A 24,070-nucleotide genomic window follows, 5' to 3' on the forward strand; every position below is an offset into this window, starting at 1 on the left:
AAAATGGTATCTCCCACTATGGGTTTACATAGTAAAAGTTTCTTTATCAGGTGAGATCATAGAAGAGGGTTGCTCAAAAATCCCCTATAGACAAATGATAAACAGCATTTATTAAGTATATGCTATATGTAAGGTACTTTACTAAGGACCAGGAATACAAATACAAGCGTCCTTATCCTCAGGGCATCCTAATGTCTGTTGATTTCACATAAGGATAGCTGGAAAATGGAAAGAAGTAGGGGAACAATTGAGCAACAAGGTTTAGAGATGCCTGGAAACTTCGGTGGAGGTCTCCTTCAGGCAAAATAAGATGAAAAATTTACTTATCAGAGTCCAGGGATGTATGGAGGCAGAATTCTGGGAATTCCAGTGACAAGGAGTTCAGGAGGATGGTGAGTATGGAGACAGCATAATCTGGAAATATCCAGGAAATGATGTGGAGGCTTGGTTTTGGACCAGGCAAGGCAAAGGGGACTCTGGGAAAGGGTCCAGGCAGTGGGGACAGCTTTTGGAATGGAGGAACTGAAGATGAAGAGTTGTTTGGGCAATAGTTAATACCAAATCTGGCTGGAATGGAAAATGTTAAGCAGATGAATAGGAAATAATGCCAGAAAAGTGGCCTGGAGTCAGAGAGTGGAAAGCCTAAAATGCCAGGCTAAGGATATTCCTAGAGCAGACAATCAATAATATAAGATCCATGCCCTAGCTGGTTATAGATCCAATGAAATCTATAATAAAAGAATTTTATTTCCTTATATTTTCTCTTCTATGTTAAATTTCTTTGTACACTGATGTTTTGCTCTAACATAAGGGCAACACAGCACATTATAAATGGAAAACTGTCATAAGATTTGTATGTGTTTTGTATATTCTTATATGTGTACATTTTGTTTCTTCTCTTTTTAAGCTCCTTGATAGAAGGGACTGTTTCACTTTTTTGTACCCTCAGCTTTATGTACAGTGCCTGGCACATAGGAAGGAGGGAAACAAGCATTTATCTAATGTCAATTATGTGTCAGGCACTGGGTAAGTACTTCAGAAATATTTCATTTGATCCTCACAATAACTCTAGGAGTTAGGTGATTATTTTCATTTACAGCAGAGGAAACTGAGACTTACAGCATCATGAGGCCAGATCACAATACTAGTAAGTATCTGAGACTGAATTTGAACTCAGTTCTTCCTGACTCCAGATCTAGCCACTTATATAGTAGGTGCTTAATTAATGTTTAATGATCGATTAAACAAAGCAGAATAAAAAGAGTTTGGTAAGTTTAAAGACTGAATACTCAATGAAGCTAGTCTCAGTAATCTCCTTCCCACTTGCCACTGAAGCTCTTCAGAAACATGAAAGTAAATAGAAAGGGGAAGGAGCCTTATGCCAGTCTCATTGCTAGTAGGATTAAGTCACAAAGTCCTTAACCTGACTATCATCTCATGATGTCATTGGTCCTCTTAGAAAATGAGGGAACAATGGACAGTAATTACATTAATGGTATGTCACCTTGAAAGGTCTAAGTTTTTATTTTATTTTAATTATAGCTTTTTATTTACAAGATATACGCATGGATAATTTTTCAGCATTGACAATTGCAAAACCTTCTGTTCCAACTTTTCCCTTCCTTCTCCTCATCCCCTCCCCAAGATGGCAGGTAGACCAATACATGTTAAATATGTTAAAGTATATGTTAAATACTATACATACACACACACACACATATCCATACAGTTAGAATCAGACTTTGAAATAATGTAAAATTAACCTGAGAAGAAAATCAAAAATGCAGGCAGACAAAAACAGATGGATTGGAAATGCTATGTAGTGGTTCACACTCATTTCCCAGAGTTCTTTCGCTGGGTGTAGTTGGTTCAGTTCATTACTGCTCCATTGGAACTGATTTGGTTCATCTCATTGTTGAAGAGGGCCACGTCCATCAGTATTGTTCATCATATAGTACTGTTTTTGAAGTATATAATGATTTCCTGGTCCTGCTCATTTCACTCAGCATTAGTTCATGTAAGTCTCTCCAGGCTTTTCTGAAATCCTCCTGCTGGTCATTTCTTACAGAACAATAATATTTCAAAGGTCTAAGTTTTTAAATCAGTCATATGGACATAATTCAAATTTTCTATTTCTGTTTAAGTTTCTATTCACCAAAAATTAATCTTTTTTCCCCCCACCCCAAGAGATAGGATATAGATATGTTACTGGCCCTGGGCTCAACTATTTTCCTTTCTTCATCCTCGATAACTCTTCAAGTGCTCTGTGCAAAGACAGATTTTTTTTGTTTTTCTGTTTTTAACTGTTCCCTGTGAGAACTTGCCACAGAGGAAAACAAACAAACTCAACTGTGTTAGATTTCCCATAAAAGCCCTTTCTGTAGGAGGGTGCCTTTAAGACCTTCAGCATTTGTGGTCATGATCCTGGCTGCTTTGGGCAGATCACTAGTTGTTTATTCATAGTGCCTGCTGGGCTCCCAGTCACTGGGAGTCTGGGATCTGTGGTGATGCATGGCTGTTTGGGCTGTCTATCCAAAGCCTATAGTGCATGGCACTCACTGCATTTGGGGCTACTGGTTGACACCTGTCCCTGCAATATGCTTGCAATAAACCTTGCTTCTAAGTCTTTCTCCTGTAGTCATTTTCTTCACTTCTTGATTCAAACTCAAGCTCTTACTGATTTGTCCATTAGGTTAACACCTTCAAAGCTCTAATCAATTTCTCTCTAACCTACTGTGAACTGAGGGCAATCACATTACCAATTTTCCCATATCTGAGCTGTGAAACTCTCTTCCTCAATCTCATCCTGCTTCCCTACTTTCTGTGCCTTTTTTTCAGTCTATCTGCTACAGATATAATGACCTCTCTTACCACTGTTTCTGAGTGCTGAAATCTTTCCTTTTTCTTCAAAATCCACTTCAAGTAGCATCTCTCTGTTTTCCTTAATGCCTCTATATTTAAATTACTTATAACTTGCTTCCTTTTGTCGCACCCTGAAACTTTTCTTTGCATTTATATTTTAATTTTTTAAAGATACCTATGAGTGTGTGATATATCATTACCCATATTTGTTTGTAAGCTTCTTAAGGGCAAACACTTTTAAAATTTCATTTTTGTGTGCTTAATGCCTAGTACAATCCCTTGCACAAAGTAAATGCTAAAAAATGCTTGTTGAATTTAATCTGGTGAAATGAATGGAACCTGAGTTAAAGTGATGATGTTTGGAAGACATCTGGAACTCTTCTATACATTAGACTGTACTAGTCCCATGAATATTACTGAAACAAGCCATATCAACAAAATAGCAAGATTCCCAACCCTCCTGAAGAAAAATCAAATTTCCACTCTGGCAGAGCAGATTGAATTGTCTAAGGCATTCTGGAGCCCTGGCAGGTCTGACAAGGTCTAATTGGCTCTAATTGGAACTCCTACAAGCTGTAACATTCTTTAGTCTGCAACCCAATGGCACTCAAAAAGAGAAAAAAAATTCTTTCCAGCCTTTGAAAACATCAAAGAAATAATTTCCAGGCTGATCCTTGCAACCAAATACCCAATGATCAGCTGGAAAATTCAATGAAGCTATAAAGTGGCTTTTGGAAAAGAAGGCTCGGGATTGATCTCAATGGTCAATAAATAGGGAAATCAAATTCCTCCAAATTCTTACAGATTTTTTTTTTTTTTTTTTGGTAAGAACAAAAAAACGTGAGAATGAAGGAGGAAAAATATACTGATTAGCATAAAACATATCAATGGAGGAGAAGCTTCATATGAAAAAGGTAATGACTCAGTGGATTTGGAGAGAGTTCCTGAAGAAGCACAAAGAAAGGAGAAAGCCATTTTTTTTTTTTTTACTTTGAAAAAAAGGAGGGCAGAAGACAAAAAAAAAATAGCAAGGACTCAGAAAATTGAATGAGAGGGGAGGAGAGTAATCTAACTAGTTCACAAAGAAATCTACTTATTAGGAGGGCAATTGGACTTTCTAATCCATGAATGAAATAGAATTCCAATTTCTAATACTAAAAAAAAATCCCAGAAAGAAGGAATTTAGGAGTTTACCAATGGGTAAATGGAGTTTATCATGAGTGATATTAGGGAAGTTCTAATTTTGAACTTAAAGAATAAACCTTAAGCTATGATAATGATAATAATAATAAAAGCAGAAATGCTTAATTATGTTCTGCAGAGCCTTGTGGCTCCACATTATATGAATAAAGTTCTGTGAGAAAATTTCAGTGTTAGCAAAGGTTGGGGGTGGAGTAGGTAGGGGTTACTTAGGAATCAAAACAAATCTGCATTGTCAGCAGAATTCCTACTGCTCCTGTTCCAGGGTGAGTTGTAATGTAGACTTTCCTTAGATTGGAAGTTGAGAATCTGTGTGGAAAGATGGGGAGGGGAGAAAGCCGTGAGGGGGATGCAGACCAATTCTTGAAGCTATTCTCTTCATTCACTGCAACCCTGTGGATCCCTCCTTCTGTGATACACCAAAGATTCTCAAACTTTTTCTCCTCATAATTCCTTTTCCACCCTGACTTACAGTTTGAGAAGTTGGGTCAGATATACACACAACTTGGTCCCCATCTCCAGATCCCTTTGCCAACACCATGCTTTCATTATGTGTACACTCTATCTTGCTCTTACTCCTAAAATCTGTGTCTGATATACACAATCATGACATACTGGTTCTTGCCCCCAAAATGGAAATCTGACGTATTTCATCAAAACCACTCATAATCAGCGACTCATAAACACACACATACATATACCTACCTATATAAAGGAGCATGAGTGTATATGTAATGTGTGTATATTTGAGTGGCTTAAACAATAAATTATCATAGAAGATGAAGGAGCTCTTATCAATGTGCCTTATTATAGCTGGGTTTGTTTTGTTTTTATTTTGCAAATGCTAAAAACGTGAGGCAACTTTGGTGTGAGTAAATCAAATACAAGGTGTGAAGAAGAATGATGGAAGGGGTGAAAGTCACATAAGAGCATTTCTTATTTTCTCTGAGAATATTGGTCGGGCTATTCAACTACAGAATGACAATCTTAGTATATGGTATATCAGGCACATATATGGGTTATCTCCAAAACTGTAGTGCAGTTTCAGACTACTAAAGTTGTAAACTTTAAGCAATTAAAGCATAAAATCACACTAAGACTTTTGGGACATTGTATATGTTTATGTGTGTTATTAAAACATGTCTGTATAAATAGACACAAGCAAATGTATATATAATACATATCTTTACATACACATATTCTATTTTCAGATATATACTTTTCCCCATTCCCTTTTATATTCTATATTTGACACATATACCACCATTCCCCTCATATACAAGGGTTGATACAAACACCTTCCACCATCTTTCTTTGAATAGTGCCTGATGAAGATACATACCATGTATTTCTCATATATGCTGTCATCCTTATTTATATATTCTGGGCTTGATGCAGAGCCTACATTCCCCCTCATACCTTGTGTTTGATAAATATAGTCCACCATCTTCTGACATATTGTGTCCCTTTCCCCTTTATACTACTCCAAAACTTCCCTGATCTATTTTAATTAATTCTAGGAATATTCTATATATCCCAAGTACCATCACAAACACTATTTATGGGCTCCACCAATCTATTTCAATTACCAAAGTATTATGTGGTTAAATTAGTTTGGTAAACTGTGGTCAACAGTGATGAGGCACTTATTTGTTTCTAAGCAGGAGAGTGATTAGATCCAAGTGGTATTTCAGCTTATGTGCAAAATAGATTGGAACATAGGAAGGCCAATTTGAAATACATTATAAGCATATTTACTAACTCCATTATGCCAAAGTTTTGAAGGGAAGTATAGGGATAGAAGTATCTTGTGAAAAGTTGGAATTACAAGCATACCTCATTTAGAGTGTTAAATTTTTTTTGGGGGGGGAGGAATCTTGTTCTGATTTCATTAGTGGGGCCACCTGGCCTGGTAAAGGCCATTCCCTCTCCAAATGCAGATCAGAAAATATACCATAATTTACAGGCTTAAAGAGTTGATTACGGCACTAGGAGGTTAGTAACTTGCTTAAGGTCACAAGGCAAGTAAATGCCAGAATTAACTTCAAACCTGGGTTCTGAATTGACACTCTGGTTCAACCAAAGCATATCCATTATACCAAAATGCTTCTCAAACTAGTTTCAAAGGATTGGGGACAATATGGTTGTAATACCTTAATGACTAGAAAGTGTCATTGGTTGAGGTAATATTATATAAGACACAATTTTGGGGGGTGTAGACTGTGGAGTTATTTAGAACTACCAGTTCTCCCAAATATATACTGCCTTAGAAAAAATACTGTACCAAAAAAAGAGTTTATGTTGGGTTATTTTCCCAATCCCAGCTTTTCTTTAACAATGGTAAATTATGGAATGGGTGCTAGTACTTTGAGGGTTAGAAAAGTCAGGAGGCTCAGGTAGGTTTTTAGGAACTTTTAAATTAAGTTTCTCACCTACTTTCTGCCTCAGGGGTTGGAAAACCTCCCCTTCACTTAATAACAAAGGCACAGTACCCAATCCAGCCTAAAGACAATGAGCCAAAACAAATTTCCGGAGAAAAAGTTACCAGCTTAGCTACCCCTTGATCACCAAGGACATCTTCTCTTCTTCAGAATAATTAGGAAAAAAGAGACTTCAGATTTTACAGCTAGAGATGGAAGCAGGATGTAGGAGAGCACTGATAATGATTAGTGCAGGATCAAAAATACTGTAATCAGTATTCAATGGAGAAAAGTATGAAGAGAGAAAGGGCAGAAAAAAAAGCCTTGACCCCAGGAGGGGTGTGTCTTGATTATTTTGTTCTATCTGAGAAAAGAGGGGGTATGCTGGTTATTCAGCTCTCTACCCCATTTCCTGCATCCAATTCCAATTTCTTATCTTTACTAATAGAGCTCTTTATACTGTACTTTCCTTCATCTTTTGATTTCCTATCTTTCTATTTTCAAAATATCATCAACAAAGGACTCTCTAATTTTTCTACTTCCAAGCCCTCACACTTGCCTATTTTCTCTTAAGCTTTCTCTGATGACTAAATCACATCCCACTCTAGCATAAAATGCTTTCACAAAACCAACTTCCTTTCCTTTTTCTCTTCATTATCTTGCTTATCTCTTAATAACATTAGAATTAATTGTATGACATGGGAGACACTGGCACAGGACCACTCAACATGGCATTCCCTCATTGGAGAAGGTGCTATGCTCTGTCAGAAAAGCAGAATTAAACTGGCTCAGAAGAAATGGACAATGTACAGAATAAGAGAATTCACCCCAAATGTACATTGAGACTATTTGTGTTTGACTATGGTAGGGCATTCCAACCTTGTATTGATCTGATCAGCCATAGTTAGGCAACAATGCAACATAGTAATGTCATTTTGGTCCTCTTCAAGCACAAAGGACAACAACCAACCAACTAAGCATCTCGTTTATATAATTTAAACCCGGAAGTAAGCACAAGCTATCAAGTCTTGAGTTCTTGGTTATCAGGGCTACAATAAGAACTCTGGTACTTCAGTACAGTTCTAGGCAGTGAAAACATTCTCCTAAAATGGAAGTCTACAGTTTTTCTTTAATCTCATTGGATAGGGTCATAAATAAAGGCTGGCAAATCCAGTGGGTAACTTTTGCTTTTGAGGAGATAAACTTAGTAGAGAACAGGATCAAGATTTGGAAACATATATTCTAGTTTTAATTTCTTTATTAACTCATGGGTGTAAACTCAGTCAAGAATCTCAGTTACCTTTATTTGTCTGGCAATCACCTTAATTTATCGAACAGTTAGATGAAAGCAATACTTCTTCCAGTCTCTTCAGTGGGAAACAATTAGATTAAGGCTTTTAAAAACTGTTTATGTCTATGGCAAGAAACTATCATTATTATAAAATCTAACTATGAAAAATTAACTGATCCATATATAGAGAGATAATAAATGTGCACTACAATAAACATATTTCCATTGGGAATATTGACATGCCTTAGAGATATTCCAAGTTTGGTTCCAAACCACTGCAATAAAGCAAGTATCACAATAAAACGAATCACAATTGTTTGTTTCTCAGTGCATATAAAAGTTATGTTCATACTATACTGTAACCCACAAGTGTGTAATAATATTATGTCTAAAACAAAAAGCAATATACATGCCTTAATTAAAAATATTTTATTGCAAAACCTGCTATCATCTGAGCCTTCAGTGAGTTGATCTTTTGATCAAAGTGTTGGTTCCTGAAGGCTGAGGTATCTGTGACAATTTGGAGTTTGCTGCATAAATTGACTCTTCTTTTCACTTGAATTTAAAGGTCATTTTAGTGTTGGCAACTGGCTAAATTTCAGTATTGATGCATGTCAGGTTTCCTCAGGAAGAACAGGTCAGTCGAACAGTCAGAACAAACACAGCATGTATTAAGTTTCTTGTCTTATATTGGCATACTTTGTGGCACCCCAAAACAATTTCAATGGTAACATCAGAAATTGCTGATCATTGATCACCATCAGCTCTAATAATGAAAAAGTTTGAAATATTGTGAGAATTACCCAAATGTGAAACAGAGACCTGATGTGAGCACAGGCTTTTGGGAAAATGGTAGCAAGAGACTTGCTTGATGTAGGGTTGTCACAAATCTTCAATTTGTTTAAAAAAAAAAAAAAAAGCATCACCTGCAGAGCACAGTAAGTGTGCCCGTACCTTTTCATTAATCTATAAAGCTGACTGCCTTCTGAAGGCTAAGAGTCTGCCAACACAAAAGCCACAATTATCTATCTATTGTTTTAGGCTTTGGACTAGATGATAACATCCCTGTTCTACCATTAACTTTAATTTGAAGTAGAAGCAAAGAAGATTAGCACTGCAAAGGAAATCCATCCAATGATTTATATATGTAGGGATAGTCCAAACCTCTCATGATAGGTGAGAAAATGGAAGCCTAAGGAACAAAGTGACTTGTCCTATGGTCATTTTGCTAGCTGGAGAATTTGGGACCAAAAGTCTTCTCAAAGGCCAATACACTGTCTTGCATCTTAGATAAATTGCATTTTTTTTTCATTGAGAATGATTTCATTCTCATTTGCCATTTATGGTTTTTACCTTTTCTACTACTAAGAAACAAAACCTGTCATTACAGCCTGTGCAGCATTCTGAGAAATTGACAAAATATTAAACTCTAGCCACTTATAAAAGTGAGTTCAGGAACTATTTATGTAGGGCAAAATGGGGATCTGGTACCTTATTTTTCCATCTAAGTTCTGAATAGACTATTGTAATAAGGGGCAGCTAGGTGGCACAGTGGATAGAGTACTAGCCCTGAAGTCAGAAGGACCTGAGTTCAAATTTGACCTCAGACACTTAACACTTCCCAACTGTGTGACCCTGGGCAAATCACTTAACTCCAACTGTCTCAGCAAAATAAATAAATAAATAAAATAAAAGAATATTGTAGTAGGTAGATGGCCAAAAACCTCCCACTGAAACTTATTTCTGTTCTTGTAGGAACTGTGATGGGGCACATTGATTTGAATGAGACCTCCTTGACTGGATATGAGTCATCAATCAAGTAAAACTAAAAGAAGAATTTGGGTGTGTTGGCAAATCAAGACTGTGCATTATACCTATTTTGACAAAATGTCCCTAAGTAGACTAAAATGATTTTCAGATAAAGTTAGCACCTTGAGAGACTTCCAAATCAGCAGGAGTTTTCTTTAAGACAAATGATCATAAATACCATGATATCTCTTACCCTCTGGCCCAACGTCATTCCATCAGTGTTCCCCTAGGCTGATCCAACTCCCAAGGACTATTCCATTTGGAAAGCTGGCTGAACAGTTTGGCTCCCTTTGAGCTTTGCCTCACCCCACCATCTGCCTCATGTAGTGAAAGCCCAGGCAGATGTGAAACTCATATTCCTGTCAGGGGGTAACAATGGGCTTACTGACAGGTGCAGGCAGCCCAGAGCAGATGATGGGCAGGTGCGTGTGCCACCGCTTACTTTCTGCTGGCTCCTTTTCCTCTCCTCTCTCCCATGCCCCGCCCTCTGGGCAACACCTGCCACTTTGGAACACAGGTCAGCTTGATGGAGTGAAGCCACACCCCAGTCAGGCAAACATCACATCCTCTACCTTCCTCTATTTCTTGTTCTTTTTCATAAACACCTCTTTCAAGCTACTATAAATAACTTCTTTTAAAGAGCAAATGGAGATGTTGATAGGCAAACTTGGCTAATCAATCCATAAGAGAAATTTCATGATCTCTTTCCTGCCGATAAATGCCCAGGCACCCAATTTCTTCTGCTGCTCATTCTTTAAATCAGTGCTTGCTTATTTGTTCCCGTTAGGGGTTGGTTCCTTTCTTGGCCTAAATTCTTATTTGGTAAGGAAGATGCATAGAATATTTTGCCTCAGGTTCTGTCTTTGGGCAATGGAATTTACTTCCAAAAACATTAGTATGTAGACTCCCCCACCTTCCCAATGCCAGAAACCAAATTACCTGGAATAGAAATATATTGCAGAACCATAGCTCCTCTCTATAATCATATTTTTATTTAATTTTGCTTCTTTTTCCTTAATTGGTTAAGGTTACATATGACTTTTCACCACAGACTAAGAATAATATTCTTATCATCATCATACAGAGACCAAAGTGTTTATTTTTCAGTTGTCGGTCTTGATTTTTTTTTTTTTAACTGCCATTCATTTCATTTCTAATCACACTGTTATTTTACAGGCACTGCTAGGAATCTGTCAGAAAAACACTCCAATGAACAGTGTTGACAGATGAGAAATTTAAATTGCCAAACACATTGGGGACTTTATGATTCTGAAATGCTCCACATAGGCTTATGTATTTTTCTTCCACAATTCTGGTTTGACAGTAAGGGAGAACTCCTCGCCTAGGACAGAATAGCTTGGACCCAGTAGAGATTTTAATAGACATTTTAAACAATACCTTCATATCAGACCATTTTATTTTGGGATTTGGTTTTTCAGAGAAAAATTCTGTAGGTAATATCAGAAGATCCTTGAGTTAAGTTCCCTGAGGCAGGATACATTTCATGAAGTTAAGATGGGGGGAAAACTTTCTGGCCTTGAAGCTTTTCCTCTCTAGTTTTTAAAATGGTAACTTTTACTAATGTTCAGAGCTTTGGGTAAAAATTATTTTTTTAATAGGCTTTACCTGAAAACTGGATGAAAAATCTAAGGAACTGAAGGAAATTCAGGAACCCATGTGGATTCCCACAATTACTTAATAAAATAATAAAATTCCACAATTCTTGATTCCTTTCCAATTAAATACCAATGGTTTAGCAGTGATGCTGGTCAAAGTTAACCGAAGAAACTGTTATTGAGCATAACAATTTAGACTTTTTGGATCTTATATCCATTTTTATTCCTAAACATTTATTTGCTGTCCAATTGCTTCAGTTGTGCCTGATTCTTTGTGACCTTGGCAAAGATATTGCAGTGGTTTGACATTTCTTTCTCCAGGTCATTTTAAAGATGAAGAAACTGAGGCAAGTAGGTTTAAGCACATTCTTAGGATCTACTAAGTTTCTAAGTTTCTAGGGATGCATTTGCAGCCTTAGGAACGCCTAGGAAGATGGATCTTCCTGACTTGAGGTCTGGCTCTACCACTGCATCAGGTAGCTGCCTCAGGATAATAGTATCTGATATTAAATAACTACTATGTGCCAAGTATTAGGCCCAATGTGGGAGACAAAAAAATATAAGACAGCATCTCTGTCCTCAAAGAGAAAAACAATGGCGCTGAAAGGAGAATGAGTACATTTAAGTACATTAGAAGTAGAGCCTAAGGATAAAACACAGTCTTTTGTGAAAGAAAGCATATAATACTAAAAATAACTGACCATAACTGATATATAGCACATTATACAATATCTCATTTGATTCTTACAGTAGTCTTATAATATACACGCTGGAGTAATTCTTCCTATTTTACAGATAACGGAATTGTTGAGTGTTTAGACATCTTGCCCCGAGTCACCCAATGAATCACTTTCAGACTCAAGATTTAAATGCAGTTTCCTGACTCAAAGCCTAGCACTGTTACGGCAAGCTACTGTCTTTAGTAATATGAGAAAAGATGAAGAGTAGGATGACACCAGATTGTGAAGGGCCTTGAATAACAAATGAGGGAATATGATTACTCTTTAGCAAAAGGTAGATTTTTCAGCAGAGGAGTTATATAATCAAGTTCATCACTCTGACAGAGATGAATTAAAGATAGGTTCAGCTGGACAAGCCAGACTTTGGGGTCCCTTCCAACATGCCTAGCAGTGGAATCTCTGATTAAAGAATTAGTCATTTTATTTGCAATGCTTCCCAGAATAGGTGGGCCAATTTATAACTCCACCAATAGCATATCAATGTGATGTTTCCCCAGAATTTCTTCAATTGACTATTCTTATCTTTTTGTCCCATTTGCCAATTTGCTGCATATTAGAAGAAACCACAGGTAGAACTAATTTTCATTTCTCTTATCATTAGTGATCTGGTACATTCATTCATATGATTGTTAATAGTTTGCAATTATGCCAAGAATAGAGTATTTTTAAAAAAATATCTCGTCTGTTATCTAGTGGGAAATGGCTTGCTCAGCCAACCTTTTATTCTTCCTTGATTGATTATCCTGATCTAGGGCTTTAAACCTCTGCTTGAATGCTCTCTTCTGCAAGATGCTGTTTCCAGCTTCCCAGCTGTTGCAGTCTTCCCATATAAGGTGATCCTGGGAGGTAAGTGCTAATATTACCTCCATCTTAGATGAGGAAATAAACAGGTAGAATCGAAGTAAGCTGGTCAGTGTCTGGGATAGGACTGCAGCTCAGGTCTTTATGACATCAAATCTAACACTCAATACTCTCAGTTAGTTGCTTTTCCTCAAATTTTTCCTTGATTTTTCTAGATTACATACAACATGATTATGACATGACAATTTGCAGCCTTGAGGTTATTCTTAACTCTCCCTTCTCCCTCATGCCCATAAAAATTAGTTGCTAAATCTTGTCAGTTTTTTCTGCACAACATTTTCTTTCTCTCTCCCCTTCTCTTTACTCATAGAGCTATTACCCTAGTTCATCAAATGCTGACCATCACCAAAGAGCAAATAAAGCCAAGAGCCCTCCCCTCCCCCAGAAGTGGTACTTCCTTGCAGACTGTGGTCTTCCAGTTTAGCTCTGACACCCATCATACTGGAAATCTCCATACAGGAAATTTGGGCTGGCAACTGCATCTACAGATGCTACAACCACAGCCACCGAAAACTCTTCCCACCAAAGTCCTCTACATTGTCTAATGACTCAGTAAAAGAAAATGATAGGATTTTATCAGTGGAAATGTCAGGAAAGATGCATTACCATCTGTTTTGCCACAGCACCCTAAGAACTCTGGGACTTGTCCATCTGACTTGAAGCTGAAACCTTCAAATATGTGTTATCTTCCCTATTACAAAGTGAGCTCCCTGAGAGGAGGGACTGTGCTTTACTTTTTTGTGTATATGTATAAATTTTTCTTTGTGCATGTGTATACATATATATATATATATATATTTACACATAGATCATTTTTCTTTTTGCATATATTTGTATGTATATATATGTATTATGTACAAAAAGAACTAAAAAAGGTAAATGAAAAATAATTCACTAAAAATTAGAACTGAACAAATGGATATGAATGACTCAATGAGACATCAAGAATCAGTCAAAATCAAAAAAAAAAAAAGGAAAAAAAATCAGAAGAAGAAAATGTAAAATACCTACTTGGGAAAACAACTGATCTAGAAAACAGATCTAGGAGAGACAATCTAAGGATTACTGGACTTCCTGAAAATCATGATGAAAAAAAGAGTCTAGACATTATCTTTCGGGAAATCATCAAAGAAAACTGCCCCGATGTCCTAAAAGCAGAAGGTAAAATAGCCATTGAAAGAATTCACCAATCACCTTCTGAAAGACTTCAAAATGAAAACTCCAAGGAATATTGTGGCTAAATTTCAGAACTATCAGACCAAGGCAAAAATATTACAAGCAGCCAGAAAGAAACAGTTCAAATACCAAGGAGCCACAATAAGGATTACCTAGGACCTAGCATCTTCCACCTTAAAGGATTGAAGGGTCTAGAATCTGATATTCCAAAAGGCAAAGGAACTTGGACTGTAGCCAAGAATAAATTACCCCACTAAATTTAGCATTTTCTTTCAGAGAAAAAGATGGATATTCAATGAAACTGGTGAGTTTCATTTATTTCTGATGAAAAGACCAGAGCTGAACAAAAAATTTGATCTCCAAATATAGAACTCAAGAGAAGTATAAGAAGGTAAAAAGAAAAGAATTCTTGAGAAGTATATCTCTGTTATGGTTATATATAGAGAGTGTAGATATAATATGATTTTACTGTTACAAACAGTAGCTAGAAACTAGAGGTGGAAAGGGTATTATACTGTACATATGTATTATGTATACATATAAAAGTATACATACATACATATATACATATGAATCCTTTGTTTCCAAGAAATACTTTATAACTGGCATTAAATGAACACTGGTGTGGTCAGCATAAGAGTATGGATGATTCATGCAACTTAGTTATGGTACCTAAGAGCTAGCATGATTCTGTGGAAAGAGTGAAGTCTGAGGACCTTCAGTATAAATTCAGTGTGCTGCTTATCACCTATTTAACCTCTCTGAGGCTTAGTTCCCTCATATATAAAACAAGGGGTTGGCCGGGATTACCTCTAAGGTCCTTTCCAACTATGCCTATGAGTCTAAGAAGGGCAAAATCCTGCTGCATTTGTTAATGTAAACAGTCACTCAAGGTTAGGTCTAAGTCTAGTGGGAGTGATTCTGTCTTTGGCAATATGGAAGCTTCTTAGAAAATACTTTTACCCCCATGATATTTTTATTCTTCCACTTTATGAATGTAATCTATGATTCTTGAAAATTATATTAACAGACTGATGGCTCTTGGGGGTCTTAAGAAGAATGAAAATCTTTTGAGGACAGATCCATTGTTGGCTCAACAGGGCCCTGTCTAGCGGCCTTTTCTTTTTCCTCTCTGAGTATTCTCATCAGTGGCTTAATCTCTATGATGACTCTTAAACGTATATATCTAGGCCTCATTTCCCTCATAAGCTCCCATTCTCCATTGCCCATTGCCAATTATATTTCCCATACATTATATGTCCCATACTTATCTCAAACTTGACATATACAAAATAAAACTCATATTTTCCCTAAAACTGGTCCCTGCTTCTAACTTCCCTATTTCTGTCAAGAATACTACTATTCTTCTAGGTACCCAGGTTCGTAATCTAAAATTCATGCATGGCTTTTTACTCTCATTCACCCTGTATCTAATTGGTTGCCAAGCCTTGTTTGAATTTCTTTCTCTATTCCTATAGTCACATTTTAGTTCAGAACTCATTGCTCTTTACTCAGACTACTGCAATAGCCTCTTAACTGGTCTCCCTGCAGCCAATCTATCCTTTTTCCAATGCATTCTGCAGACATCTGACAAATTAATATTCATAAAGCACTGTTCTGAGTATTTTCTTCTCTGCTCAAGGAACTTCAATGGCTCTCTGTTGCTTCCGTGATAAAATACAAACTCTACTGCTCAACATGTAAATTTGCCCCTCATAGTCTGCTATCATTCTATCTTTCCTGTCTAATTACAAATAACTTCCCTTCCTACCCTCTACATGTCCTTGATATTATCCCATAGATGTTATTCTGTCTTCTATCTCCATTCTTTTGCTCTGATCAGGAGGAATATGATTCCTCTATGAATGACAGAAAAATTATGACCCTGCTTCTTTTCTCCATACTTGGAGTATTCTTTCTCTTAATCTTGCCTCCTGAAATCTCTAGTTTTCCCTTCAAAGCTCAGCTCAAGTGCTATCTCCCATAGGAATAATGGTGTCAGAGAGGATCACAGATTTAGAACTAGCAGGAGCCTTAGAATTCATCTTGTTCTGAAGGGCTGAACTTGGGACTCATGGTAATGTAGTTTAAAATTCTACTTCTGTCAATTATTACTTGAAAGACTTTGGGTAAGTAAAATAACTGCGTTGAGCCTCAGTTTCCTTATCTGTGAAATGAAGTTATTGGACAAGATGACCTCTAAAGTCCCTTCTAGCCTAAAATTAGGAACCTCATTTTAGAGTGTGACAAAGGGGTGGGATTTGAATACAAGCCATCTGTTTCCGGATCAATCTTGGTACCATAAGGCCTTCCCTGATTTCCACCTCCATTGCCCACATATTTTGTATTTACTTCTCCATATATACATCTATTGTTCCCCTTTGGTAGAATCAGGGACTGTCTCATCTGTGCCTTTGTATCCCAGTGGCCAGCATAGTGTCTGGCATGTAGGAGGAATAGGTCCTGATTTAAAGGCGCTTACATTCTACTGGTTGGATACAATACATAAGAAGAGAAGCATAGATATGATTCTTTAAGAAAGAAAAGAACACTTACAACTAGGAGGATCAGAAGATACTTGCCATAGGAAAGATAGCACTTGAACTGAGCCTTGAAGGAAGTTAGGAATTCTAAGAGGAGCAGTAGAATAGTCTATACAAAAGCACAGATATTGGGGAATGAAATAACATTTTGAGAAAACAGCAGGTAAGCTACAGTGAATAGAATGTATGTGTGTATATTATATATGTATGTGTATATATGTATAAGTATATACACATGTACCTACACACATACATGTGTATATTTATGTATTATATGTAATGCATGTTATAATTTGTAATATTTATATGTGATTATATATATATATATATATATAAATATATCTATATTTATGTATTATATTCCCAGAGGCAATAGGGAATCACTAAAGTTTTTGAATGAATAAAATGGTAGAGCAGGAGGAAATTTTAATTATTCGGTTGAATATCACAATAAACTTGGAATTTAGGTATAGTATTTATAAATAGTCTTTCATTAAAGCAATTTTTGTGCCTTTGATATAATTCTATAACTGGGATTTATGAATGATGCCTTTTGGGATAACACTATATTTATATTAGATACTGAGGCATCCTCTTCCTTAAAATTTATTCTCTATAAGATAAATATATATATATATATATATATAAAATCTGTATAGTCAATATCCTTGTAAGAACTTCACAATCTAAGGGAGAAAACAACACAAAACCAAATATATACAAATAAGCTATGTAAAAAAACCACAGGAAATAATTAAGAGGGAGGGACCTAGAGTTAAGAAGGAATGGACAAAAGAAGGAATTTAAGTTGGGAGTTAAAGGAAGCCAGGGAAATCAGTAGTGAGAAAGGAGGAAGGAAAAAAGTGGCAGATAGATCTACCAGGCTACGCAATAGTTCAGGTATGGGGGATGAAGGCCCTTTAACTTCTAAATCTATGAAGAAGGCAGAAGAGCATACAGTTCTGTCTTGGGAATTGAGGAGCTAAAAGACTGAAGGTACTAATAAACAAAAGGCAGTTTGGACAATTCTTTGTAAAAGAGTTAAGACACGCTATAAATTAGAGCATGAAAAAGAGAAGATAAAGAGATTACAAATTTCACTGCATTGCTGGAAGAATTTATTAATAAAATGCAAGGGATCTGAATATGGCTGAAGGAATGCTTTTATTTAAATATTTCAAGGATAATGTCATCTCTACAGATATCCTTCCACTAATGCTAATCAAGGTCATCCTTAATAGAACAATTGTTACTAAACTATTGATCATCTTAATGAAAAACTTAGTAGTGAGACTCTTCAAACTAATTTAGCTGATCCTCAGACAATAATAAATATCTAGTTAGACTTATACTTGAGACCTTTTTAGACTGGGAAGGACTAGCCAGAGCATTCATTCTGCTAGCTTAGACTTCAAGAACTTAGGGTCATCTCCACACAATAAAGCACTGAAGCAAGATTTTAGAGGAATCTGTGATGGAAAAATGTTTTGTAACTATATCTTATTATGTTAATTATTAGAAAGCCATGTAGAGATTAACTGAACTGAAGAAGTTATTATGTTTTAAGTATATATATACACACACATATCTATATATACTTATATTTACTAGTATGTATAAACACACAAGCTTATTATATTCACTGAATTGTATTTATAAAGCAAGAACTATGATTCCTCCATCATAGGTTTTTTGACATTTACTACCAAAAAACTGGAAATAAATAGAGACAGAGAAGAAATAGTCTAGGTTTTGTAGGTTGATTTTGAGACAAAGAATCAGATCAAAAAGAATCCAGCTGTGGAAGAAAAGAGAGAGGCAGAAAAGATCTACATAGCCAAAGACTGTGATGGCTTCAGTGAGGTAGTAAAAAGGAAAGGATGTTTGTCATTAGGAGCAGCAAATTTTAGGTTTCAAAAGAGTAAGATATGGATTAAAAACAAAATAGGAGCTTAGCTTAAAGATTCTAATAGTTATGTTCTTCCCAGAAAAAATTATCATTTTTTTAATTAAAGGAGGATTTATCAAGTACTCAATGTGTGACACTGAACAGAGATTCAAAAGAAAGATAACAAAACCTTTTCTTTCCAGGACCTAACCAGTCTCACTGATGTATATAACATGCATAGATATGACAAGTAACAGTTCAAGCCAATGCATCACTGAGTGTCAAAATGAGTGCTACATATAGTTAAGATTATGTTTTCCTATGTTATTAATATAGAAGTTCATTCTTTAAACTATCTGCTGAACTGAAACAATATCATTGGGCATGGCTAAGGACTTAAAACAGAATCTACTTCAAAACCTGTTTAAAAAGATAGCCTTAGCATAGGAAACACAGTGAAGTACTCAATAAATATCCTGTTGACTGACAGATCGATTGAATAAATATCAGATAATATGTTAGCCATTTTTCCCCAGTATTATCAACCTAAATCATAGGCTCAAAGAATATGAAATTATTATAATATTAAATGGAATAATAGTTGTACAGATTAATTGATAGGTGGGACAAATGGATTTAGCTGTTACTCCATGATTTGTTAATAAACAGAAATCAAATGACTTTATAAAGCACATGAACTCTAGACTCCTCTAAACTTTCCTCTTGAAATAACAACTGTAATAAAAGAGGAAAAACTTTGGAAGAAAGCTGGAGTTCTTGGCCATTCCGGGGTTATGATTAGAGTCATGCTAATTGATCTGTGTCTGTGTACCTGTAAGCCTGAGAGTTGAGCAGCTGATTTTCCTTGAAGGCACAAAGTCTGAGCAATAAAAGCATTTAAGTCCTCCAGGGAGAGAGTATCCACCTGAAAAAAAAGAGAACAAAATAAAACCTAGCTCTAAGCTATGGGGAAAAAAAAATCACGTCTTTTTGCAAACATGCTTTTATTCTTACATATGATCACATTCATATATTATACTCGGACTTTTAGGGCTAATAGAAGGAATGTCAACAACAAGGTAAATGGATGGATAAAAGTGAATATAATATAGTTCCAACTTTCTCAGCTCCAAATCTTAGGCTCCATGTTATTTAGGCTCTTTCCTGTTGCTCACCCAATTCAAAAGGCTTTCATGTTGTTTTCATTTTTCCTTTTGGCTTCTTCTAACTGGCCTCTTCACTAACGCTGGCAATTGGGGCATGAATCCAGGATGCCTTAGTGTGCTAATAAAATTAAATTTTCGGATCAACTCTGGTCCAGTTCAACCTGAAGCTCCAGATTGATTTAAAAACCTAATTGGAGGGGCAGCTAGATGGCACAGTGGCTAGAACACCAGCTTTGAAGTCAGGAGGACCTGAGTTCAAATCTGACCTCAGACACTTAACACTTCCTAGCTGTGTGACCCTGGGCAAGTCACTTAACCTTAATTAAATCAGTAAAAAGAAAAAGAAAAAGAAAGAAAGAAAAGAAAAGAAAAAACCTAATTAGCGTTCCAGTTGTGCTTCAGAATTGGCCTAGATTTGCTAGAATAAATTAGTACCTACTCTTTCTTCTCCCCATCTTATCTAGAACCTGATCTATATACTCTGGTGATGCTAGTTGGGGAGCAAACCACCATCCCAACACAGTGAGCAAATCAGAACTTACTTGAATTTTTTTCTCTTGTGACAATTGATTGTAATGTTATTTTTTATATTAAGAAGAAAAGTAGCAAGATAGTATAGTAGACAGAAATCAATTTCAAGTTCAATCAACTGAACTTGAAAGCAAAAGAACTGAGTTCAAATCACTGTTTTAGACACTTATTAACTATGTGACCCTAGGTATGTTCCTTAACTTCTGTTTGCCTTAGTTTTCTGATCTGTAAAATGTTAATAGTAGTACTGATCTCTCAGGGATGTTGTGAGGACTAAATGTTGTCTTCCCAGGGCATGTAATTTATCTCTCAGAATTTTAGCTTTCTAATCTATAAAATGAGGCAATTGGACTTGATGGCTTCTGAGGTTGCTTTCAACTCCAAGTCTATGATCCTCCAAGTTAATGCAATACTGATAGATAGGGAGTTCTGAATTCTGAAGGACCCTTCATGTACCAACTGCTTTCAGCAATCACTGGTTGGCAGTTGCAGCTCTTCTCAATGTTAACTCTGTAGGAAGTTTTCTATAAGAGAGGAATGGGGAAGGGGTTAAAAAAAATGACATGGATGCTGGACTCTATCATTCAATGCATTTCAACAAACACCTGTAAAACAGTAAGGCACTGTGCTAACATCTACAGAGACAAATGCAACAAGCATAGGAGAAATGATAGACCTGGAGGTTTGGAAGAGATCTTAGGGGCCAGCTAGACTAACCCTTATAAAAAAGGAACCTTCACTATAACATACTTGACAAATGGGCTAGGACAACACTGGCCCTTGTTTAATGTTGTGGCCCCATGATATTTCAAATAAATATCCCTTGAAATGGCTCAGTTCATCATACCTGCTAGCTGTTTCAATACTGGAAGCAATGATCCAACTGGGCCAGGTGACTTGATTCATCAAGGGCAGTTAAGTGCTCTCTAGCTCTCTTTTTATTTATTTTGGGTATTAACTTCCTGCTAGTCATCTAGTTTTGTCATTTCCAATGTAAAGGGACATCCTTAACCTCAAATTCTACTGAGAGGATACAACATGTATTCAAAGTTTGGAAATAGGAAGTAAATGCAAATCAACTCAAAATAATTACAGAGGAAGAAATAAAATTAAGAAAACTCATCAGCTTTCACTTGCCTCAGAATTCTTAGAATTATTCACCCAGAAATGACCATGAAGCTTTACTAAATTGTGAAGTGAGAAGGCCCTTCAATTGCTCCCACAGAAAATCATCAGGAGAACCCTCTTGCAAAATAATCCCCTCTTATTATATTGAGTTTATTTGTGTTTAATTGAGAAGTATTCAGTGGCAAAGTAAAACAAAGGAGAAGAGAGGAAAAAAATTCAGAAAACAAACCCCTCTATAGCAATTTGGAAGCTATTAAAAATGTTTAATATGCTCATTTCCAGATAAAAATAACCCCACTATAAATCAGGAAGACTTTTCATTAGGGATTCCTGCTGACCCTCACTATGAAAAACCTCTTCCCTTGGGAAGGTCTGCTAAACCCTGCATAAAGGAAGGTAGGGTAATGGATATCAGGAACAGTGTAACATTGCAAAGTACTCTTAGCATTCATTATCTCCACCCAAGCGGAAGATATTGATTGGCTGCTAAGATCTGATAATATTCTTTCCGACCCCATATCTACCCTTTGCTATTTTTATTTCAAGGCAGGTGTCACCTTTGTGAAAATGACAGCAACTATAATTATTTCAGGGAGGAATGGAAAAATCTGAAAATGCATACATAGCATTTGTGGCCAAGAAAAAAAAAAATCAACCAGAAAATAAATGCTTTATGAAATCAAATAATTCCTCATAGTTCTGTGTTTAGGCTAAACTTGAGTTAGTTTTTAATTTTGCTTTTTGTTGTTGTTGCTGTTGTTGTTATCAGCCAACAGTTTCATAGAGTATTGATTTAAAATATCAATCTGGGCAACAGGGAAACTATTTCACATATATTTTCTTTTCATCAACCAAGCAAATTTTCTCAAAATTTTGTGTTTTTTTTTTTAAATAAAAGTATGCTTCTTATTTTTATTACAATGTATTTTAAGAATAAATTCATTAAGCTAATCCATCCTTGAACTTCTTATATAGCAACTCACACTAAAGTGATTTTATTTAAGCAAAAACAAGTGAGAATTTTCTCTTCAGTCCCTTGTGTTGCTTTAGGTATGTGCAAATTACAGTTGAAAAACTGTTATAAATGTATTTTGGGCTTCATAATAAAAATAATTTTAATTATAACATACAGTGATAAAGCTCTTAAAATTCCATTAAAAAAAGATCTCCTGGTCATTTTTAGTTAAAGGGTTAGAGTATCACCCTGATGAATTGAAATCAAACACCTAGATGGGTTAATTTCACAAAGTAAAATTCTGTGGCATGGCTGCATACTAACTATATCCAGTTGTCTTACAAATGCCTGTTCAGTTAGTCATAAGGAAACCCACTAAATTAAAGAGTTTGAACCACTCCACACAGTCTATCCCTACTTCCAGAATGACAGCTCCAAGTGTTGTACTATTACTGTTGTTGCTGATAGATAAGCAGCATTATTGGCATATGAATAGTATACATATGCATTTTTCATGAGTCAGAAGAGATTGCTTATTTTTTTTAATCCTCTTCCAAATTCCCATGAAAGTTCACCGAAAGAGACTTTACTTAAGCAAACTGTAAAGTTGATGGAAAACATGAAATACTAAAATATAAACATGTAATATTGATATGTATATAATATGTATTATGTACATGTTTATATGCATATGCAGAATACTTATACAAATACATATTATAAACAAAACTAATGTAAAAGGTAATATAGCTATACTTTCAGAAACATGAAATAATTGGACTCACTGAGCCAGTACAACATAATTATTGGACTTAATGTCCAATTTAAATAACTTTCTCTAAAAAACCCCCTGATAATCCATAAAATAAATTCAGGGTGGTAGCAAGTAAGAAGTGTGTGCTTTTTAAAAACCCACACAATTCTGAAAAAATAATTAACTATACTTAATAAATCATTACACTGATTTAGGTCAAGAAGGTACATTTTCCCCCATGAGTAAGCATTCACCTTCTTATGACTAATATTAGGTAAACTGACAAAAATGAAAAAAAGAAAAAAGTTAGGTTAGATATTTTAAGTAGGCTCTAAAGCCAAATTACATATTGCTAAGATTAGGAGAAACTATTAAAAAAGCTTTTTTTATCTGATCTCAACTTCTGAATTAACCAAAACAGCAATTGTACTATAACATGAATCAATAATACGAGTTATTATTATGAATACTGCAACCAAATATCCAAATAATTTAATCTCTACCTTTAATCCCCACTTTTGCAATGGTTTAAACACTGAATTAAGTGATCACTTTTAAGATATGCAAGGGCAATTAGGAAGGCAAAACCAGTACAATCTAGCTACTGGATCTAATGCCCTATTTGAATAACTTCCTCTAAAGAAAATTGGTAATTTATAAAGTGAATTCAGAGTATTGGCATGAAAACATGAAAAACAGAATTATATGACTTTCTATTACAACCAAATGAGAATTTAATGGCTATAACACAGTATAGCCGTCATGGTCAGGAATCGGGAGAATTGACAAGGTAGCTTGAAGAGATCATGGGAACTGATGAAAATGTCTCAATGAACCAGAAGAGCTGATACTTGGTTGGGGTTTTTGTTGTTGTTATGACAAGTGAGAGACACAAAAACTTGCTTTAAAAATAAAAACAAAACAAAAACAAAAAACAGCTGAGATGCTGGAATCAAGAGAGAAGCCAGCATATGCTTAAATATTTTCATTGTTAAGATGCATAAAGAGCATGAGTGGAAATTTTATTAAAATTACAACCTGGATGATTTCCCTAGAGTCTGGTTTATGGACATATACTAATGCTAAAGATCTAGAAAGAAATCAACTAGTCAGTAAAAATAGCAACATTC

The 24,070-nt window shown here is 35.7% G+C and overlaps 1 protein-coding gene across 4 annotated transcripts in view; it reads right to left on the reverse strand.

Moving 5' to 3' along the window:
- FAM120B (family with sequence similarity 120B) overlaps nt 1–24,070 on the reverse strand; it is a 117,737-nt gene that overhangs the window by 42,112 nt on the left and 51,555 nt on the right. For all 4 annotated transcript variants that reach the window (XM_012549495.3, XM_031937448.1, XM_031937449.1 and 1 more), the window contains one exon: nt 19,239–19,331. In XM_012549495.3, coding sequence (XP_012404949.1) covers nt 19,239–19,331 — 93 coding nt within the window. The remainder of the gene's footprint in view (nt 1–19,238; nt 19,332–24,070) is intronic.

This window comes from Sarcophilus harrisii, chromosome 4 (assembly GCF_902635505.1).
Source record: "Sarcophilus harrisii chromosome 4, mSarHar1.11, whole genome shotgun sequence".
Classification (NCBI taxonomy): domain Eukaryota; kingdom Metazoa; phylum Chordata; class Mammalia; order Dasyuromorphia; family Dasyuridae; genus Sarcophilus; species Sarcophilus harrisii.